The sequence below is a fragment of the Engystomops pustulosus genome, chromosome 5 (genome assembly GCF_040894005.1).
Source record: "Engystomops pustulosus chromosome 5, aEngPut4.maternal, whole genome shotgun sequence".
NCBI lineage: Eukaryota > Metazoa > Chordata > Amphibia > Anura > Leptodactylidae > Engystomops > Engystomops pustulosus.
In genome coordinates, this window is record NC_092415.1 from 195296430 (window position 1) to 195318238 (window position 21809).

Consider the following 21809-nt stretch of genomic DNA (forward strand, 5'->3'; position numbering starts at 1 on the left):
GCAATATCATAAGAACTCCTGGTGGGCGGGAGCACATGGTCGGAGAGGGTAGAGAGTCAGACCTCATTGGGTCTTGGATTCTAGTCAGCAGAGAGAGAAGCAGATCCAGTGAGCAGCTCCTGCAAATCTGCTATCCCACCACTCTACAAGGAAGCAGAGGTGCCTCTGACACTGCCTGACACCATTAGGGCAAGTCAGTAGACTAAGCCCCAGAGCAGAGGTCCACCATCCGGACTCGGCTCCATCTTTACCAGCCCAGCCTGAATTTACTACCAGGGGCTCACCATCACAGGTTTTCCAACCTCAAGGGACCCCTACATACACCACAGGGGTTGCCCCAGGAAGAAAACTATTGCTATCAGCCTTTCCCTCAATATTTATTGCACACACCACCTGCTGGAGACCTGCCATTCTGTAGGACAGTCCTCCGATCCACATACCAAGCACCGTGACATCAGCGAGCCCTAGACCCTAGGCCGCACTAGCCAGCCACTCTAGTATTCTGGGCCCCGGCTGCCTCCAGGCCCCAAACAAAGGCTAGGCCCCGGTGAGGGATGTTGCATGTGCGAAGCAGTTAATAGGGTAAAATCTGTTGACAGACAGAGTCCCTTTATATCAGGGTAGGGTTTTACATTTCCCATCCCATGATTAGGAACAATCCTAACAATATATATCTATCGTCTTGAGGGAGATTCTCATGTACTGTAAGCACACCAGCAAGTTACATCAGACCCCCCACTGCCGGGCCCTCCTCTGATCTTTATAAATGGGATATCCTCTACCTGCGGAGAGGGGTATAGCAGTGGCCAAACATACTATTGTTATTGTTGTTATGTCCTTATACTTCAGGCAAAGTCCGGGGACACTCACATCTCATTTTGTAAACATCAGGAAAGCTGACGTAAATGCTGGACGTGTCCATAGATTAATGCTGTGAGATGGACACACCGCCTCTCTCCAGGCTAGCCCCCTAGCAGCACATAGCATACAGCTCGGGCCGGGAGCGTTGCTAGAGTCGTAAAAGGTCAACGGCCGCCGCGCACATGTACCAAATTCTAAGTGATGTCACTACATGGCGCCTCTTGTATCAAGCAGACCTCATGGCTGCTCAGTGTGACGGCACAGACTGCATGGTGGGGCAGGGAGCTGACGGCTCTCTATTCCAATGCTGGAATGCTGCCAGAGCATTCCTGCTTATCCAGGGACAATCGGGACCCAGGGCGAAGGATATGGGAGATGTGCACCAGATCTTCTCACCCAGCGATGCCCCTGGTTCAGTCTAATACAACTTCTATCCTGCTTCACTCCATCAGCCATGCCCCTCCCTTATGTATAACACTCACTCACAGCTCAGTCTTTCCTCTCGAAAGTTTAGCAGTGCCAGACTCAGTATATAAGTATTAAAATCAGGGAGAAACAGGATCTTCTGGCATTCCCTATTGACATAGTAGCTGTGCGTGTGAAGGGAAAGTTATACAGACAGACAGACAGCAGAGAACGTGAGACCAACGTCCCAAGTCTATGGGGCTCATTTACTAAGGGTCCGAACGCCGCACTTTCGTCAGGTTTCCCGAATATTTCCATTTTGCGCCGAATTACCCCAGGATTGTGGCGCACGTGATCGGATTTTGGCGCATCAGCACCGGGTTGCACGCAACAGAAATTGGGGGGTGAACCGTTGGACAACCCGACGGATTCGGACAAACCGTGGAATTTAAGAAAGGAATTGTGTCGCAAGATCAAGAACTCACATGCACCAGGAAGAAGAAGGTGAACTCCGGTGGACCTCGGCGCAGAAGTGACGGATGCAGGAACTCGGAAGCACGATCTTAGTAAATCGCGCCGGACCCGAATCCTCGTCGGACAACGCGGGATCGCGACAGGACCGGGTAAGTAAATTTGCCCCGATATGTAGAAATAGCTACAATTTAGAAATAATGATTTATGAATGCATCATTAAAAAAAAAACTATATGTGCATCTTATTTTACAGGAACAGGAAGCGAGCACCAAATGTGTTAATGTGTTAATTTCTCTTGCACAAAGCCTTTTAAGGGACTATGTCACCAGATTTGACCCTAATAATTTACAAGCACCAACAGGTAGGGGATGAGATTTCCTGTCTAGAATGTGAAAGCTTGTCTGTTTACCTATAAAAATGAATATTCAAAGTAATATGCAAATGAGCACAGAAGAGTCATATTTTCCCTGAGATGAGTCACGTTTAGAGACTGCAGTGGGAGAGTCAATTCTGACACCCCAATCGTCATTTCTATAGTACCTACAAACATGATTTCAAATGACATGGGGACTGTGGTTCTGTGAGCTACGGAAAGAAAATAGAAATAGTTGGAAAATGAATCTTTATCTGCAGTTCACATTTCTAACTATTTCTTTCAGTGGCCATGTCTCCGATTCTGTATCTCGGAGGTCTGAAAGACAAGATTCCTGTCTTTCATAAGACATGATTCTAGGTATAATAGAACCAAAGATAAAGGCATCTGTAGTGAGGCACTCTGTTTAGCTTCTAAAAGTGACTCATCTTATCAAAAATATGACTTTTCAGTGATTGTTTATAGGTAAATCGTTGTGATTTCATATGAAAGAGGGAATTCTAGAAAGGACATTTTATACACTGAGGGGGCTGCTAGTTTAATGGGGTGAAATCCGGTGACAGGACTATAGGAGAGTCCCTTTAAGAACAGATGCCAGACACTGGGTAGGAGGAGCAGCAACCAGGCAATATCAGTTGAATTAGTGAAATCATTGGCTTAAGAGAGGAGAGTCACAGTAGATCTTCCCCGTTAGCTCGGTGTTATCTGCCTCTGTTGCTCATTCCTCCTCCACATTGCAACATCAGGACTGTACAAAATCCCTTTTTGGAAATATTTGCGCGACATAATCTAAAGGTAAGTACAAAAATAGCCGAAAAAATCGAATCTCATTTGCTATATCCCCCTGCTTTGACGTCCTGTGTTATTCTATAGGACTTTGGTTTACAAACAACAACTGTCTCGGCTCTGCTACATCAGATAAAGCCGGACCATAGTTCATGTTCTAGTTGTGTTAATGTTTCAGTTTTTTGGTCAATTTCGACCTGTTGTTTGGGAAGTTTGGGAAGACAGATGTGAACAAATTCTGAATTGTGATACAGGCAGTCCCCGGGTTACATACAAGATAGGGTCCGTAGGTTTGTTCTTAAGTTGAATTTGTATGTAAGTCGGAACTGTATATTTTATAATTGTAGATCCAGACAAATTTTTTGCTGTAATTGGACCAAGGACTATCCATAAAGCTTCATTACAGACACCTTACAGCTGATCATTGCAGCCTGGGACTATAGTAACATCCAGAGAGGTCACAGTGGGCAGAGGGGTCCGTCTGTAACTAGGGGTCATCTGTAAGTCGGGTGTCCTTAAGTCGGGGACCGCCTGTACACAAAATCGTAGCATAAATACACTACCTATATTATTGTTGCATCGAAGTCACATAAGAATGCATTGATTTTCTAACACTGAAATACTTGTTGTGTCATTATATTGGTCGGTAATATATAAATTGATCATTTGCATTTTTTTTTTCACTTTTTTTTTTTGTATTAAACCTGCCAGAAATATCATAACCAAAGGGATGGAGGGGAAAAGCCAAGCTAATGGCCTCGGAGAAGTCACAGACCCCAATCCACCAAAGAGGTGACTCTTGTGATTCCTGTATTGTAATATGGATATGTGTCAGGAAAAATCTAATAAAAATTGACCAAAAAAAATTTGAGTAATAAATGGTTAAGGTCAGAGCAGATTTGCTTCTGCAAAATTTTTTGTGCGGTGCATAAAATATTTAATAAAGTCACAAATAAAAGTGAAAGTGAAAAATTACACATGTTATGTAGACAAAACATTTGCACTACATTCGAATGAGGCCTTAGATTCTTAGATACTTAATCCTCTGCAGAGATACTTGTCTTAAGGGATCAGGCAGTAGTGGATTATATGAGGGTGGGCCCAAGCCTTCTAGGGGGCCCATGGCTGCCCAAACCAAATTTTATACTGAGAAGGACCCTCACCCATAAAATCCTCTTACATCTGTTCCTGCTCTCAATACACATGTACACAAGGCCCTCCAAAGGTCCTCAAACCGCTGATTGAAAGCAGCAGAAGGGACACATCCTCCATTCCCCAAGAAGCTGATTCTAGTACCAGATGTAGGAAGTGACTCCAGACTTGTAGGGGCTATAATATTCATAAATCCCAGGGTCCATGGTGGTCTTAATCCCCCCCTGAGATCAGTCACACAGCGGCACAGTTTTTTTGGGACAGAAATGTAATGTGAAGCTCCTTGAATTCAATGCCAACTCCATGCCAGGCCCCAAACTTTCATGTATAATTGATAGAGCTGGTCTTCTTATATGGGAAAGAGACATAGGGGGAGATTTATCATCAGGTTTATAAGGTAAAACTGTCTAGTTGCCCATGGAAACCAATCAGAGTTTAGCTTCCATTTTAAAAACTGCTGTGGGGAAATGAAAGCTGAGCTCTGATTGGTTGCCACTAGAACAGTTCTGCTCTAAAAGGCTTATGATAAATCTTCCCCATATAATCACACAGGAGAATGAGTACATCAATATTACCGTATTTTTCAGACTATAAGGCGCACAAAAAATCCTTTGATTTTCTCAGAAATCAAAGGTGCGCCTTATAGTCCAGTGCGCCTTAAATACGAACTGTACTTATAGACAACAGCTGCCTTGTACTGTGCACAGGTCTGCCACCTGCTGGTCATTCGTCCTTATAATCAGGTGCGCCCTATAGTCCAGTTATATGATGGTGCGCCTTATAATCTGGTGCGTCTTATAGTCCGAAAAATACTGTAACCCGCGTTGTCTGCCGTTGGGTTAGACAAGGTCTGTCATGTTGGGCTTCATCAGGTCTGATCCAAATGGTTAATGGAGAGAGAGTTTTATGGCATCTACTTATCTCCCGTTCCTAAGGTGATAAATGAGGGGGGGACTTTGAGCCTTAGTAATAAAGATTAGTAAAAGCTTACATTCCAATTTCCAAAAATTATCCAGAATTTTCTGAAACAATACTATGGGGAAATCAGTAGGAATGGCCAATGACCCAAGTGTGACATTAAAAATGTCAAATGACAATAATCTAAAATGTTGGTAAGTGTGGTAAAAGTTGCAGTTATAGGGGCCTTTGTAGGGTTAAAGAGGAAACGAGGTAGTGAAAGGCTTAAAAGGAACCTGTCATCAGGAAAGTAATTTTTACCTTGTGATAAATTCCAATAGTTTATTTAGAAAAATGCCTTTATGGGCATTCTGAACAATTGCACTGCTTTATAAAAGTTTATTTCACATTACCTGGCTCCCTGCCAGTAGCTTGTGGTGAGTCCCGATGGGAGGGGAGGGTAGCTGCAGCGGTCTATGTGCCTGTGTCTCACTCTTCTCTCCTCCACACTCCAGCTTTTTATTTATATAGAGCACACAGATTACGCAGCGCTGCACAGAGCAAATCAGTCCTGTCCCCATGGGGCTCACATTCTAATCAACCTACCAGTATATTTTGGAGTGTGGGAGGAAACTGGAGGACTCGGAGGAAACCCACACAAACTCTTTGCAGATGTTGACCTTGGGACTTGAACCCAGGTCCCCAGCGCTGCAAGGCTGTAATGCTAACCACTGAGCCACCTTGCTGCCCAATTTAGTGAAAAGATTCTGTTCCTTGGAGAAACATTGCTTTTTAGTAGAACCGATACGTAGAGCATGTAAAACATGTTTTGGGAAAGCAGCTTAAGGGGAGTTTCTGGGAGTTGCTCAAAGTATATTCAAGCTAACCTATAGCATTTCAGTATTTTATCACCTTTTCACGCCCTGTGCAAAGCATTTCTGTTTTCTATATATACGGCTGCGCACCCTGAATAAAGTGTGATTGAGTACAGCCCATGTCTTTCTGTGCTGTTCATCCCAGCGCTGAGAACTAAGACCCATATCATTTGGAGATCACCTTACAACTGAGGAAGGGTTGTAGGAGCCCTGGGTAAAATCTCTAACACCAACATAAAGGAGACATACAGTAAATGATAGTAACTGATTTGGATGCCTTTAGGAGAAGTGCACCCTATAGGCAACCCCTCTTTATTGTCTCTGTGGGGCAGATTTTCCAACAGGACCTTATTCTTTCTAAACAGAGACCCCATAAGTTTCTATTACCCTTCAGACCTCCTGTCTGCTGATTCTGCAGGCCATCTCCCCCATTCTGCAGGCCATCTCCCCCATTCTGCAGGCCACCTCCCCCATTCTGCAGGCCATCTCCGCCATTCTGCAGGCCATCTCCCCCATTCTGCAGGCCATCTGCACCATTCTGCAAGTCATCTGCACCATTCTGCAGGCCATCTCCGCCATTCTGCAGGCCATCTCTGCCATTCTGCAGGCCATCTCCGCCATTCTGCAGGCCATCTCCGCCATTCTGCAGGCCATCTCTGCCATTCTGCTGGCCATCTCTGCCATTCTGCAGGCCATCTCCCCCATTCTGCAGGCCATCTCCCCCATTCTGCAGGCCATCTCCACCATTCTGCAGGCCATCTCCCCCATTCTGCAGGCCACCTCCCCCATTCTGCAGGCCACCTCCCCCATTCTGCAGGCCATCTCTGCCATTCTGCAGGCCATCTCTGCCATTCTGCAGGCCATCTCCGCCATTCTGCAGGCCATCTGCACCATTCTGCAGGCCATCTCCCCCATTCTGCAGGCCATCTCCGCCATTCTGCAGGCCATCTCTGCCATTCTGCAGGCCATCTCCGCCATTCTGCAAGCCATCTCTGCCATTCTGCAGGCCATCTCCGCCATTCTGCAAGCCATCTCTGCCATTCTGCAGGCCATCTCCGCCATTCTGCAGGCCATCTCTGCCATTCTGCAGGCCATCTCTGCCGTTCTGCAGGCCATCTCTGCCGTTCTGCAGGCCATCTCCCCCGTTCTGCAGGCCCTCTCCCCCGTTCTGCAGGCCATCTCCCCTGTTCTGCAGGCCATCTCCCCCGTTCTGCAGGCCCTCTCCCCCGTTCTGCAGGCCCTCTCCCCCGTTCTGCAGGCCATCTCCCCTGTTCTGCAGGCCATCTCCGCCATTCTGCAGGCCATCTCCCTCATTCTGCAGGCCATCTCCCCCATTCTGCAGACCATCTCCCCCATTCTGCAGGCCATCTCTGCAGTAGTTAATATCATATAACACAATTATACACAGTTATTAAGGATGGGGCTGTTTCCAGTACAACACAAATCTGACCACATTATGTAATTTGGGATCTGACTGGATGTGGTCTTTCATTGCAGCAAGAAAAAAGGCTTCTTCTCCAAGTCCAAGGACAAAGAAAAAGTGGAAAAACCAAAGACGGTCAGCCCTATCACAATGGTAAGAAGTAGTAGCTTTGTTGTCCCTGTGCTGATGCTGTATGGGAACTGTAAGTTGCTCAGGTTATAGCTGATTGCTAACGTCTCCAATGAGGAATGAAGCTGCGATAATGGAACGTTTTGGGGATCCGAAATAAAATAGGTGTTGTCCAAAGCAGATACAACTGTTATGGTTTACTAAAAATATCAAATATCAGCCACATGCTGCTTTACCACCAGGATGAAGGATTGTAAAACAAGCACACTGACATACTGGTGTGTGACCGATCTGGCAGGATCCAGAACAAAAACCTACCATTTGTTCTGCTGCATTATGAAGCAAACATACCTTGAGAATGCTGTAGCTATACTGATGCAGAAACATATCTTGGTTGTTGCCTGAGCTGAGTGGTTTTGCTGAAAAAACAATTATAACATTCAGGACCTTGGGAAAGCTGGGTGAGGCTGGCTATCTACATAAACACATTACACACAGAGCTTTTCATTACACATGGAGCTTAGTTAAGACATGACTAATCAACCTGAGCTGGATGACTCATACACAGCAGCTGGGGGATGGTGCAGCAATTGATTATTCTGCCTTCAGGCACAACCCAGGGATTTACATCATCCTTTCATGCAGTGAATAACTAATGTGCTAGGAGAAGAGCTGAATGAGCTGCATGAGGGGAGCCGGCTTCATTATCATAATTTTATAATTGTTTTATCAGCAAAACCACTCAGCTCAGGGATTAAACAAGATATGTTTCTGCATCAGTGTAGCTACAGCATTCACAAGGTATATTTTTCTTCATAATGCATCAAATCAAATGGTAGGTTTCCTTTAAGCTCCCCATACTCTTTCTTTTATTTAAGAAATAAAATATGCAAATTAACCTTAGGGGCACAATTAACACCTATGGAGCCTGGAGCCCCTCATTTGCATAATTTTCAAATCCTTTTTTTGGGTAAAAACAGCTAAAAGAAGAGCAGATCCGACCTGAGGGGGCACACACCAGTATGCCAGTGTGCTGGGTTTACAGTCCTTCATCCTGGTGGTAGATGTCCTTTAAGGCTCATTCCTTTAAGGCTCATTCCTTTTTTCTGGATCAATTTGTAGACTTAACAGTCTAAATAACCAGAGTGAAACCATTATAGGTGTACAGTTTGTTTGCTCATTCCACATTCCAAAAATTGAAAGGTTCAACAGAAATGGTAGCAATGAAAACCTGAACTTATCTTACAAAACACAAGTCCCCACTAAGCTAAGTTGAGAAAAAAATTAATAAATTTTGGTTCTCGGTATAAAGTTAGAAATAAAAACTATAAAAAGTATTCCTGCACAGACCTGATAATGAACCTCAGTGATTCATGGGAATGGTGGTTCCCTGTTTCTCCGAATGAATGTCGGTGCAGCCATTCCATTCACAGGGGGTAGCCAGTACAGGACTGTTTCAGAAATATGGGGGTCCTAGGAATCAGACCCCTGCCAATCACCAAGTTATCCCCGATCCTGTGAATAGGGGATAACATGGTATAACTAGAATATCCATTTTATAATGATTACATTAAAAAATACAACTCTTGCACCCTCCAATAAAACAACCCCCATGTATTGATGGAAAAATAAAAAAGTTTTGCCTGTTGAAACGTAAGATTATGCGGCAATGCACAGAACTTGCCAAATCAGTCCCTGTCCCCCATGGGATTCACAATCTAATCAACCTACCAGTATGTTTTGGAGTGTGGGAGAAAACCGGAGGACCCGGAGAAAACCCACGCAAACACTGAGAGAACATACAAACTCTTTGCAGATGCTGACCTGGGATTATTACACATATGCTGATATGAAGAGATGGTATTTTTAAGTCTCAGCTCCTTCTTTGTAGCATATAACTGCGCCCCTGATGCTGCTTCCAGCTTGTCAGGTGGTGTTGCCTAAGGCAAAAGGCTCAACTCGCCTCATGTCTGGTGCACGCCTGATGTCACCTGATCCTTTTTATGGCTGTCAATTGGTTGAGAGGGATCAGATGACCCCATTTGGGATTTATTTCTCTTTCCATCACCAAGTTTTGGCATTTTCTTTTTGGGAGGGGATTAAAGGGCAGATCCGGTGGTAGGCGGATGAATGGGATGTGAGGATAGCCATTTTTTGGGCTAATCCTCACGTCCCGACTATCCTTTAGTAAACTTTATTGCTGGTATATGCAAATTTTTTTAAGCGGCTACTGGGGCGTTGAGTAGCCGGACATGAGGCTACTTGTCACGGCTACTCCACGCCCCTGTAGCCTCGTTCCTCCGCCTACCATGTAATCTTCGGCGCATAGCTCCTCGTAGCTGCTCGTCCAGGTACCCAGCGTTCTGCGCATGCACAGTAGCGCCAGCCTCGGAGCTACGGCCGCGCACCCGTAGGCCTGCGTTCTGCGCGCCAAAGATTAAATGGTAGGCAGAGGAACAAGGCTATTGGGCCGTGGAGTAGCCGCAACTAGTAGCCTCATGTCCGGCTACTCTACGCCCCAGTAGCCGCTTAAAAAAATGTGCATATTCCAGCATTAAAGTTTACTAAAGGATAGCCGGGACGTGAGTATTAGCCCAAAAAAGGGCTATCCTCACGTCCCATTCATCCACCTACCACCCGATCTACCTTTATAGGTAGGATCGTGGTGGTAGGTTCCCTTTAAGTTTATTGGATTTGTTTGTTCATCTTTGATATCAATGACTTTTATGTTGTTATCATCCTGGAGAATCTCTTTCATATTCTTATATGTATCTACTATATTGTAACACATATTTATTCCTAGTTCCGATATGCAGGAGGAGTCGATAAAATCCTAATGCTGGTTGGCACGATTGCATCGATAGCTCATGGTGCCAGTTTGCCGGTTATCATGCTGATCTTTGGAGACATGACAGACAGCTTTGTGGATTTTGAGAAAAATGCAACTAGTGAGTATATTGTCATGTGACCTGTATTATTATATCAATTTATATTTTAGAATTCTGTCAATTATAAATTCTATTGGGTAATATAGTGTCACGATAATATAATGCAGAACTAACCCAAAGGAAACAGTCAGTATTCAGCTCAACATTTTCATAGCAATGCTTTACCTATGGCTTATCCGCTGTGAATGCAGGTTTCGTTGTGTAATGTTGGAAACCCCCTTTAATAGGAATCAGATTAAGTGATATAATTGTTAGATGATTGCTGAAAGTTTTTCATTTTTATCAACGTGAGTGAGAAATTTTTTTTTTTGTTCTCTTCAGTGGAAGAAATGATGAACGCATCTGCTCAGTTCCAAAATCAAATGGCAACGTAAGTGCAAGATTTACCGCACACTGCTTGACCTCACAGTCTTGGTCTTAGAGAGGGATTTTTGGTCAGTATAAAATACGTTGTGGTCCAACAGATGGCGACTGCGCCGATACACTACTTAGTCATACTTTGTTGCAAGTCAGCTGCAAGTATCTTGGGGGATGTCTCTTGCAGATTTGCACATCTAGAGGCTGGAATCCTGTGCCACGCACCCCCTTGTCACGCTGGATACATCAAAAGGCTTAAAGGGGTTGTCGGATATTGTTGGATATTGTTTTGGAAGGAAGGAAAATTATTCCAATTTGCCAATATACTTCCTTGCGGTTTTCTAGATCTCTGCTTGCTGTCCTTCTAAAGGAAGCTTCTATGTTTACTCAAGTGAATAGAAATCTGTCCATGTGATGGAAAGGAAAGGTTCACGAGCCATTTTTATCACCGAGAGTAATAAGAGTTGTATGATACTAACAATTCCTAAATGTCCATCACATCACCATGGAAAGATTGGGGCACATTTACTTACCTGGTCCCTCCGCGATCCTCGAGGTGCGTTGTCCGCCAGAATGCCCATCTGACGCGATTCATGAAGATTGTCCGCCCGATTTCCTGCATGTGTCGCTTCCCCGATCAGTTCCGCCGGAGTTTACCATCTTCCTCTCAGTGTATGTAAGTGCATTGGATGTGACACAAATTGATTCGTTGAATCCCACGCTCAGTCCGAATCCGTCGGATAGTCCGTCGCCCCCCCCCCCCCCCGGATTTGTGTCGCGTGAAAGCCGGCGCGTTTGCAACACAATCCAATCGCATGCGACGCAATCCCCGATGCAATCCCTGAAAACGTCCTGACCGAGATGCGGCCGCTTGACCTTAGTAATTAGTCCCTTTATATCCACTGAAGTAAACATAGAACCTTCCTATTGAATGACAGCAAGCAGAGATCTAGAAAATAGCGAGGAATTAATACAGATAGTATATTGGAAAACTCTTCATTACAAAAATAATATCAAATATTTGATGAAAGTGGACAGCCCCTTTAAATATCTTGATGTATCCACCGGGCAAAACTATGCCAGGTCCGACTTGCCGTAGTTTGAGTAAAAACTTATGCAAACTTTGGTTCACTGGTTTACTAAAAGAACACAGGCACAGAGATGAAACACCCCGTGCCCACCCATTCCACCGGCTGCCGGGCCCCTCGATGCTCGCATTTAGTGGAGGTAACTTGGTCTTTGTGATTATTTCATTGCTTCTATGTCAGAAAACTGGTGTAGAAGCAGTGATAAATCTCTGGGACAGATTTACTTACCCGGTCCATTCGCGATCCAGCGGCGCCTTCTCTGTGCTGGATTCGGGTCCGGCCGGGATTTATTAAGGCAGTTCCTCCGCCGTCTACCAGGTGGCGCTGCTGCGCTGAAAAGCATCGGAACGCACTGGAGTTCATTGAGCCGGGCTGAGTGAAGGTAAGTGCAAGCTCCGCGACAGATTTTTTTTTTAAATGCGGCGGTTTTTCCGAATCCGTTGTGTTTTCGTTCGGCCACGCCCCCGATTTCCGTCGCGTGCATGCCAGCGCCGATGTGCCACCATCCGATCACGTGCGCCAAAATCCCGGGGCTATTCAGGGGAAATCGGCGCAAATCGGAAATATTCGGGTAACACGTCGGGAAAACGCGAATCGGGCCCTTAGTAAATGACCCCCTCTGTATGTATAGGTCAGTAGAGATTGTGCTGTGTTCATGCTAATCTAATGTACCGTAATCTCCTCCTGGTGCAGGTACGCCTATTACTACACCGGCTTAGGATTTGCAGTCATTCTCGCTGCTTATATACAGATCTCATTCTGGACATTGGCTGCCGGTCGGCAAATCAAGAAACTAAGAAAGAATTTCTTCCATGCGGTGCTGAGGCAGGAGATCAGCTGGTTTGATGTGAATGATGCTGGAGAACTGAACACCAGGCTGACCGAGTGAGTACTAACTATCAGATCGGATTAAGTTTTTATATACTATGATGACCACATTTACAGCATTGTCCCAAAATAATGTAGGCTATAAATTCACAAACCCCAGGGCAAAAATTTAGCTTGAGGCGGCCACATAACTTTTCCCAAAAAAGGTATATTTTGGAAACAGCATATCAATAATAGATCTTTTCTAATAAGGCAGATTAGATACAGCTTCTCAGCTCTATGTAGGGTGGATGCTTGTATAATGGAAGCTTAGATACAGCTGATCAGCTGGTACACATCTCTGTAATATTGTATAGATACCAGCTATACACAGTGAGAAGTGATTATGCTTTGATTATATCCAGTTATGTCTTCTCTGAATGGAGTAGAAGGAGAATACTGTAGCCCTCACAGCTGCATGTTTCTCTATAGCCTTGGTTGTCTGACGACATACTGAGCTACTGCTACTTCTGACATTCAAAAGTTAATGATCTCCTAACAAGTGTCATAAATCTCAGCCCGCAGAGTAAGTTTGAAGGATTTACATTGCTTAAATTACAAGGAGGCAAAGAAGATGAAAGTGTCGGAAATCGCCTATTGGCTTCCCTGGCTTATGGTCTCTGACGCTACTGCTGCAACCCCTATAGTGATACCATGAACGGAGGGTAGCTTCATTATAACTGGATCCTAAATATTTTTCCTTCCTTTTTTTAAATTCCAGTGATGTCCAAAAAATCAATGAAGGCATTGGAGATAAGATAGGCATGCTGATACAGTCATTGAGCACTTTCGTGACCGGATTTATTGTTGGCTTTATAAAGGGCTGGAAGTTGACTCTTGTTATCCTGGCGATCAGTCCTATTATGGGAGTCTCAGCGGCCGTTTGGGCAAAGGTAAAAAACTGACTAGCTCTTTTCAGTGCCTGGTGGTGATGTTCACTCCTCCCACTTTCAGGGGGAGGAGCTAGAGCGGAGAATGTGTAAACACACCGTGGGATACAATGTAGCACTCCGTTGTATGGATATGTCGGAAATATTCCTGGCGTGTCCATACAACGGAGCGGAAAAAATGAGGTATGAATGTAGCCAAATAGGTTCATATCAAACGTCTCCTATCGAACTTCCTCTGTGAAGTCTATTTATTAATCCATAGATTTACTGACCAAGCCTTATTGATTTTCAGTTTTATATTTACATTTCTCATCTGTGTAGTATTCCTATATGTATTATGTCACTATATATTGACATTTGTTCTAAACAAGAGTAATTGCTACATGTAAATCGCATAAAGCTCCTTATGCTGAATGTGTCAATACCAGATCGAAAAATAGTTTCCCTCACATCCCCATAAAATCAAAGTTCTAAACGTGCCTGGTGTCAAGGGGGTCTATCGAGATCGAGTCAGGGGGTGTGGCCTAATGCCATGTAACCAGGGTGACATCATCACAGGTCCTTTAGCTACTTAACATAAGCAGAGTGTACCCTCTGCACATATCTGACCACATAAAAAACCACAGCAGCCTGCATTGACTTCTACTCCTCTCCATGCAGGCTGCTGTTATTTCATGTGATATGATTTGCTGTGATTTCATGTGATATGTGCTTGGTGTACAGTTTGCAAATGTTAGAAGGCTAAAGGACCTGTGATGAAGTCAATGGTCATATGACATTACTGCTGCATGAAGAGAAAGCATGGGGAGGAGCTGCTGGATTCAACCCGCGGAGGCCACGCCCACCTCGACTCGCTATACATATCCTTGGATACCAGGTAAAATTATAAATTTGACACTATGGGAATATGAGGGGAACAATTTTTAGCTAAAAGAAGGGTGTCAGTTGGTTACTAGGGCTCTATGGGAACCTGCTACTAGTTGTAAAAAAATTTGATGACAGGTTCTCTTTAAGATGTCTAAGAGTCATCCCTACTCTTATCTTTGTTCTCACTATTGTTAAACCGATTATTTATTTGCAGCTATTGTCAGCATTTACTAACAAGGAGCTTACGGCTTACGCCAAGGCCGGAGCGGTGGCCGAGGAGGTACTAGCGGCCATCCGGACTGTTATAGCCTTCGGGGGACAAGATAAGGAAATTAAGAGGTCAGTGTGGACTTGTTATAGTGTGAGGAGCTGAATCAGGATACTAAGCCCCTTATATAACCTGCATATTTATTACAGGTATGAAAAGAATTTAGAAGAAGCCAAAAGGATCGGCATCAGGAAGGCAATGACAGCCAATGGGGCCATAGGATTTGCTTTCCTGATGATATACGCGTCCTATGCCTTGGCCTTCTGGTACGGCACCACCCTGATTATACAAGGGGAATACACTATAGGGAGCGTCCTAACAGTAAGTAAAGTTGACTATTTTTTGTCTTATAAAAATCACTGTAGTATTATTACACAGGCTACTTCCTATTATACTGATAATATTATGATTCTTTAGGATAGTAGACAGTTCTTTAAAATTTGTTAAAGGGATTGTCCAGTCCCAAGAAGTTATCCTCTATCCACAGTCAATGGGTGTCCTAGTGGTGGGTCATGATCATGAGAAGTGCTGCTCCATTCATTGTCTATAGCAATTGTCAATTAGCCTAACGAGTACAGGGTTCGGTTATCCATGTCAACACCATAGAGATGAATAGACAAGCCGGATGTATGAGGGACCATCTGCTTTGTCCATTTTGGGTTACAACAGACCCCTGTTCTCATAATCTGCGGTGGTCCCTTGTCTCCCTTGTCTTGTGGATAGGGGAAAACTTGAGCTATTGGACAACCTCTTTAAACCAAACCTTTGGTTTTTTTGGCTAGTAGCCAAATATTCTGTAGCACTAAGGCGATATATCCTCACACTGCTGTGCTCTTAGCTATCTGCTTTGAACATCTCCACAGCTCTTCCACCAAAGTTGTAGCTGGGTTTTGGCTAGAAACTGGAGTTGTCCAGCGGAGTAGTTTAATACAAAGAGCTAAGAGCACAGCAGTGTTAGGAAATACACTGGGGCAGATTTACTTACCCGTTCCTGCACGATCCCCGAGGTGCGTTCCCCGAATCCAATTCACAGCTGCCCCGATTCTCATAGATCGTGCGCCCGATATCCTGCATGTATCGCTTCCCCGTTCAGGTCCCCGGAGTTCACCTTCTTATTCCCCGTGCATGTAAATGCTTGATCTTGCGACACAAATTCAAAGTTAAATCTGGCGGTTTGTCCAAATCCGTCGAATCGTCCGACGGCACGCCCCACCCCCCCAATTTCTGTCGCATGAAAGCCGGCGCTGATGTGCCAAAATCTGATCGCATGCGACACAATCCTTGGCGCTATCCCTGAAAAATCGGAAAACCCGACGAAAATGCGGCCTCGGGACCCTTAGTAAATAAGCCCCAATGTTTAAGCTTCAATTCTGAAATATAAATGCAGTTTTCACAGTCCGGCTGCTACTAACTACAAACAGAAAGCAATTATTACACAGATCTCCAGGGCCAATACCTAGCGCTGTCTGCAATCTTCTGTGACACATAACTGCTGGCAGGTTCTCTTAGTTAGGTAATTTATGTTTAGCCCTGATCTAATACTGAGATGTATCTTATCCATGACTCTCTTAGGTTTTCTTTTCTGTCATTTTCGGGGCTTTTGCCGCTGGACAAACATCACCCAATATTGAAGCATTTTCAAACGCCAGGGGAGCGGCCTATGCAGTATTCAACATTATCGACAACGTAAGGATTATTATTATTATTTTTACATCTTTGTGATTATTCTTCTACCTTATACGACCTTGTGCACACGGCCCCATGGCTGATACTACTTGTAGACTTCATGCCGTTTTATCTTCCCATTTTACTCGTTATACATCATTGCTTTTGACTTTGATTACTTTGAGGAATCTCCTAAAATATAACATTATTTTTATGATTTTACACTGAAAGTGTAACTTTTTTAATACTCTACAGGTGCCCAAAATAGACAGTTTTTCCACCGCAGGTTATAAACCCGATAAGATTAAGGGAGACATACAGTTCACAAATGTCAAGTTCACGTATCCGTCCAGGCCTGACATCCAGGTGAGTAACTTACCTTATTGTAACGATTCTGATATTAGTGGAGTATAATATGATTCTGGCAAAACAGAAACGGTTGCGGACCTATTTCATTTTATAGTATGGGAACATTATTAATTTTTATTATTCATCAAAATCCATCCTGATAAAGCAGGGACATTACTCATAGATCCAGGCACCGTGACTGTGGTTATCTTCTTATATTTGTTATCCATGGCCTGCTTCCTTCTAAAATCAAGTTTTAAAATTATGCTAATGAGCCCAAGCCCCTCTGTGGTCTGGCTTTACAGACTGTTACACTGCCTCACCCTCCCTTGGCTTCCTTAGTACTGAAATTACAGCAGGAAGTGCTCACTACACAAGTGCTGAGGGAGCTGGGGGCATGATGAGTCTGTAAAGCCAAATCACAGCCCCTCTAGCTCATTAGCATAATTTTAAAAGACGATTTTAGAAAGAAGGAGGCCGGGTATAACAAATATAAGAAGATTACTACAGTCACGGGGCCTGGATCTATGAGTAACGTCCCTGGTTATGATGCTTGAGCTTGACGGTAGATTTCCTTTAGTTATACGCACAGTATGACAATGTTATTTATCTGTAGGTTCTGAAAGGTTTGAACCTTATGGTTCCTAGTGGTCAGACGGTGGCCCTTGTGGGGAGCAGTGGGTGCGGAAAAAGTACAACGGTCCAGCTCATTCAGAGATTTTACGACCCGGATGAAGGCACGGTAAGGGGAATCAGTGGAGGATGGACATGATTTTCATTGTCCAAGATAAGCACAAGCAGGCATCATTTCTCATCGTCTCCTTAGTTATGGATAGATTTTTACTTCTTCCCACAGATCACTATTGATGGACAGGACATACGTAATCTGAACACCAGATACTTGAGAGAGATCATTGGTGTGGTCAGCCAAGAGCCCGTCCTGTTTGATACCACTATTGCTGAGAATATCCGCTTTGGCCGGGAAGATGTAACCATGGAGGAGATTGTAAAAGCCACCAAAGAGGCCAATGCCTATAACTTCATCATGAAGCTTCCAGATGTAAGATCTATGAGCTTTTATGTATTATGTCATTCTACATTTTCTTTTTGGAATTTTGGTTACACTATTTTGATACCAGTAGAAACAAATTTCATAGGAAAAGGTTAGTCTACAACCATCTTTTCTTTAAGAACTCCTCCCCATGTCTCCTTCTGACCATTCAGCACTCCATGTCATGTGACTGGGGTAATGTCATCTATGGTCCCTTACCCACTAACATTTGCAAAATGTACCCCATGTATGTATCTGATCACTTGAAATCACAACAGCCTCCCCGGTCTTCTACTCCTCCCCATGGAGGCTGCTGTGATCAGATACATAAATGAGGTAGATTTTGCATATGTTAGTAGGTAAAGCCGCTTAAATGACATCAACCTGGTCACATGATATGAAGTGCTAAATAGTGAGAAAAATGAGTGTGGACAGGAGGATACACCCCATCTGACTCCCCCTGGCTGCATGCCAGGAAAGATAACAAAGTTGATTTTAATGGGTGTGAGGGAAACAACTTTTAGCTAGAAGATGGGTGGCATTTAGTTAATTTGGCTCTTTGGGAACCTGTGACTAGCTATATTCGTAATATAATGTGGTGACAGGTTCCCTTTAAGAAGCTGGACACCACTTCCATTCTTAAATGCTAACCTGCTTTTGGTGATTCCTTTTAAACACAACACTCTGATCAATAAATATTAATGCTCTCTTATAGTCAGTGTGAGCATGAAACCCGCTGTCCTCCATGGTACAGTACTTTCTTATGTAGGTGGGTATAAGACTGTACTCACTAGGGGCATAGGTGTGACCAGAAGCTGTTGGGCCCCAGTGCATCTGTTCTGGACCTCCAACTATAAAGTATTGTTTATGGACAAGAAGACACCTTTTAAGCATCATAAAGGCAACTAGCATCACCATATGTTACCCTACTGATTGAGGGGGATATAATGTACTTCCAAAATGATATAGTTGCTATATTAAGAAACTTTTTATGAATCTGCAGAAGTTTGAAACCCTTGTGGGAGAGAGAGGAACCCAACTTAGCGGAGGTCAGAAGCAGAGAATCGCTATTGCCCGGGCGCTGGTTCGAAACCCCAAAATTCTTCTTCTGGATGAAGCCACGTCTGCTCTGGACATGGGGAGTGAAGCTGTTGTCCAGGCAGCTCTGGATAAGGTATTCAATGTCATAGCCCTTATTTTTTAATTGCATTGAATATTTAATTTTCTGGATGACCAACTATTTATTGGATCGGTCTGTAAGCATTTCACTTGTTACATAGGCTAGAGAAGGCCGGACCACTATTATCATTGCTCACCGATTGTCAACCATCCGGAACGCAGACACTATTGCTGGATTTTATGACGGCGTCATATCGGAGCGAGGAAGCCATGGAGAACTCATGAAGAAGGAAGGGATTTACTACAAGCTGGTCACTATGCAGGTCAGTTCCAAGCAGGAAAACCTTTTTTTTTTAACTGCTTCTAGGGCTTCGCATTCAGTCATCCAGTATCCCTACACTATACTGATGAGGCTCAAGTACACCGGAACCAGTATCTACAAATAAGTGTCTCTGGTTTGTCTGTTCTGAGGAAATTAACACCAGAGACCATAGGGCTACTATGAGAACTGTAAATCTGTGGAATAGCCGAGCTCAGGCGCTGGTCACAGCAGGGACAGCAGAGAACTTCAAGAAGGGTCTAGATGCTTTTTTACATCTAAACATGACGGTTATGTTATAATATTGAATTGTTTCCCTTAAATCCCTTCCTCATCCAATCCCTTCCCTTCCTTGTTTGAACTTGATGAACATGTGTCTTTTCAAACGTATAAACTATGTAACTATGTAAGAAGGTTTTCATAGATCAAAAAAGGAAAAATGCATCCAGCACCACTTTTGCGGAGATAGCTGCTCTTGTAGACATACCGTTCTCCGTAGTTCTCTTCCCATGGAGCACTTTCTGTGGAATAAGACTCCCTACATTACTGTGTTTCCTCCAATTTGTTTGAGAACTAAAACTTCTGTTTCGTGCTTCTGATACTTGTAATATTTGTAGCCATAACCAATTGACGTAGAGTCATAATGAACAATGGAACAGTCGGGCAATCACTTACAGTTTGTAAGGCTCCAGGGGTACTGGACCACCGCGGACCGTGACGTAAGCCGATGCCTGGGACTGTAGTCTAGGTGTCAGCCGGTCAAAAAAAGCGGGTTGGACTTGCTGCAGCGTGGTACCACTAGGTCTTTCACTGGTGCGACTTTGTCCGCCAAGGTGAGGTACAGAGAGCAGAATTATGATCAGGGACAGGCAGGAGGTCAGGACTGGCAGCACAGGATTGAAGTCAATAAGGGAACAGGGGTCACAATGGGAAATCACAATTACAGCACAGGGCAAAGGAACAAAGCTTTCTCTAGAGCACAAGGCACAAAGATTCGGCAGAGAACACAGGAAGGGGTTGGGAATTTAAGAGAATTGGCAGCTGGCCAGCGTCAATTATCAGCATGCAGGCCCTTTAAATCTCTGGAAGCCGGCACCGTAGGAGACAGGGACGTGCATCCCGGACTGCTGGAGCCAGCGAGGGATCGAGGAAAGTTGAGAACAGTGGCGGGGCCTGGGGGCATGGATAGGCACCCGAGTCGTGGGTCGCAGGAGCACCCGTGACACCATTTTGAAGAATAAATGGAGATGTAACCGTGTATTTGATTTTTTTACTGTCATTCTTAGACTTTAGGTGCAGAGGAAGATGAGAAAAGCCTTATGAAGGGCACTGCCAATGAAAAAACCAATGATATAGTAAACCACGCTCGCCCCCAGCTAGTGAGGAGGATATCAAGTTGGAACAGTTCTAAGAAATCAGCCGCGGATGAAGAAGAGAATGAGAATAACAAGGGTGAAGAGGTGGTAAGTGTCAGAAAGAAATAGACATATGAGGCTGTAATACTGACGGTGTAATAATACTGAATTATTGAGTACAATTGCACCAGACAGAAACAGCTTGTAACATATTTACAACAATAAATGTTAAGCACTCGTAATATCAGCTATTCCTGCCCTTAAAGGGGTTTTCCCACCAAACAAGTTAGGCCCTATTCACAGGATTGTGCCTAACTCGCTGATTGGTGGGGGTCTCATTGATAAGACCCCAACAGATCACGAGAACGAGGGGCCATAGCTACCTCCATCGGACCCCTCATTGCTCCCCAAGATTAAGGGAGCAGACGGCCACGCATGACCATTCTGCTCCATTCATCTGCTCCATCAGACCCCATTTTCCCTTGATCTGTGGATCCTTTGGATAGGGTCCCCTTTAGCATCCAACATACTACATATAGATTTGATATCATGTGATGATGCCGTTCATTCACATAACAACATGACATCCTTTTGCTTATCTATTCATATTTTGGAAATGTATATTTCAGGTTGAACAAGTTCCTCCAGTCTCTTTTTTCAAAATCATGAAGTTGAACAAACCCGAATGGCCGTACTTTGTTGTCGGGTTAATTTGTGCCCTGATAAATGGCGCCACACAGCCGGCCTTTGCCATTATTTTTTCCAAGGTTATTGGGGTAAGTAAAAAGCTAAAAACCAAGGAAACCGGTTACCAGATTGTACCCCATTTTACAACCAGCCCCGTCAGGTAGGGAATGAATCCCCACTTTGATGTGAAATCTCACCCATTGCTGCTGGTGTCATATTAAAGATGAGAATCTCATCTTTAATATAGCATCTAGTCTTTTGTTCTATGACTTACTGAACCAAAACCTCTGCCCCCTTATTTACTATATCCTCTTCCGAAAAACAGGTAGAGACTACAGCTGAAATCTTGGTGGAGATTACTTTCCGGCAGATGTATTGCCAGAGCTTCTTAGTAAATCCAGTGTGCAGTGCACTGGCAGGGGGAATATTACGACTTGGGTCTTAGTAAATTAAGAGTTCATCTATAAAATTGTTATCTGTACCACCCAAACAAAGGTACGAAGGACTGATGGAAGCACTGCATACGTTAATGCTGTACATCCTTCACTCTTTGCTATACAGGACACCCGACTTACAGACGACCCCTAGTTACAGACAGACCTCTC

At 44.1% G+C, this 21809-nt stretch overlaps 1 protein-coding gene across 2 annotated transcripts in view; it reads left to right on the forward strand.

Moving 5' to 3' along the window:
- Nucleotides 1–2771: 2771 nt before the first annotated feature.
- Nucleotides 2772–21809, forward strand: part of ABCB1 (ATP binding cassette subfamily B member 1) — a 207857-nt gene continuing 188819 nt past the window's right edge. For both annotated transcript variants that reach the window (XM_072154259.1, XM_072154258.1), the window contains exons 1-17: nucleotides 2772–2908; nucleotides 3611–3691; nucleotides 7321–7399; nucleotides 10179–10323; nucleotides 10645–10693; nucleotides 12462–12653; nucleotides 13357–13528; nucleotides 14607–14731; nucleotides 14810–14981; nucleotides 16233–16346; nucleotides 16581–16691; nucleotides 17290–17415; nucleotides 17530–17733; nucleotides 18728–18898; nucleotides 19005–19166; nucleotides 20449–20625; nucleotides 21147–21293. In XM_072154259.1, the coding sequence (XP_072010360.1) occupies nucleotides 3630–3691; nucleotides 7321–7399; nucleotides 10179–10323; nucleotides 10645–10693; nucleotides 12462–12653; nucleotides 13357–13528; nucleotides 14607–14731; nucleotides 14810–14981; nucleotides 16233–16346; nucleotides 16581–16691; nucleotides 17290–17415; nucleotides 17530–17733; nucleotides 18728–18898; nucleotides 19005–19166; nucleotides 20449–20625; nucleotides 21147–21293 (2208 nt within the window). In that variant the 5' untranslated portion in view covers nucleotides 2772–2908; nucleotides 3611–3629. The remainder of the gene's footprint in view (nucleotides 2909–3610; nucleotides 3692–7320; nucleotides 7400–10178; nucleotides 10324–10644; nucleotides 10694–12461; nucleotides 12654–13356; nucleotides 13529–14606; nucleotides 14732–14809; nucleotides 14982–16232; nucleotides 16347–16580; nucleotides 16692–17289; nucleotides 17416–17529; nucleotides 17734–18727; nucleotides 18899–19004; nucleotides 19167–20448; nucleotides 20626–21146; nucleotides 21294–21809) is intronic.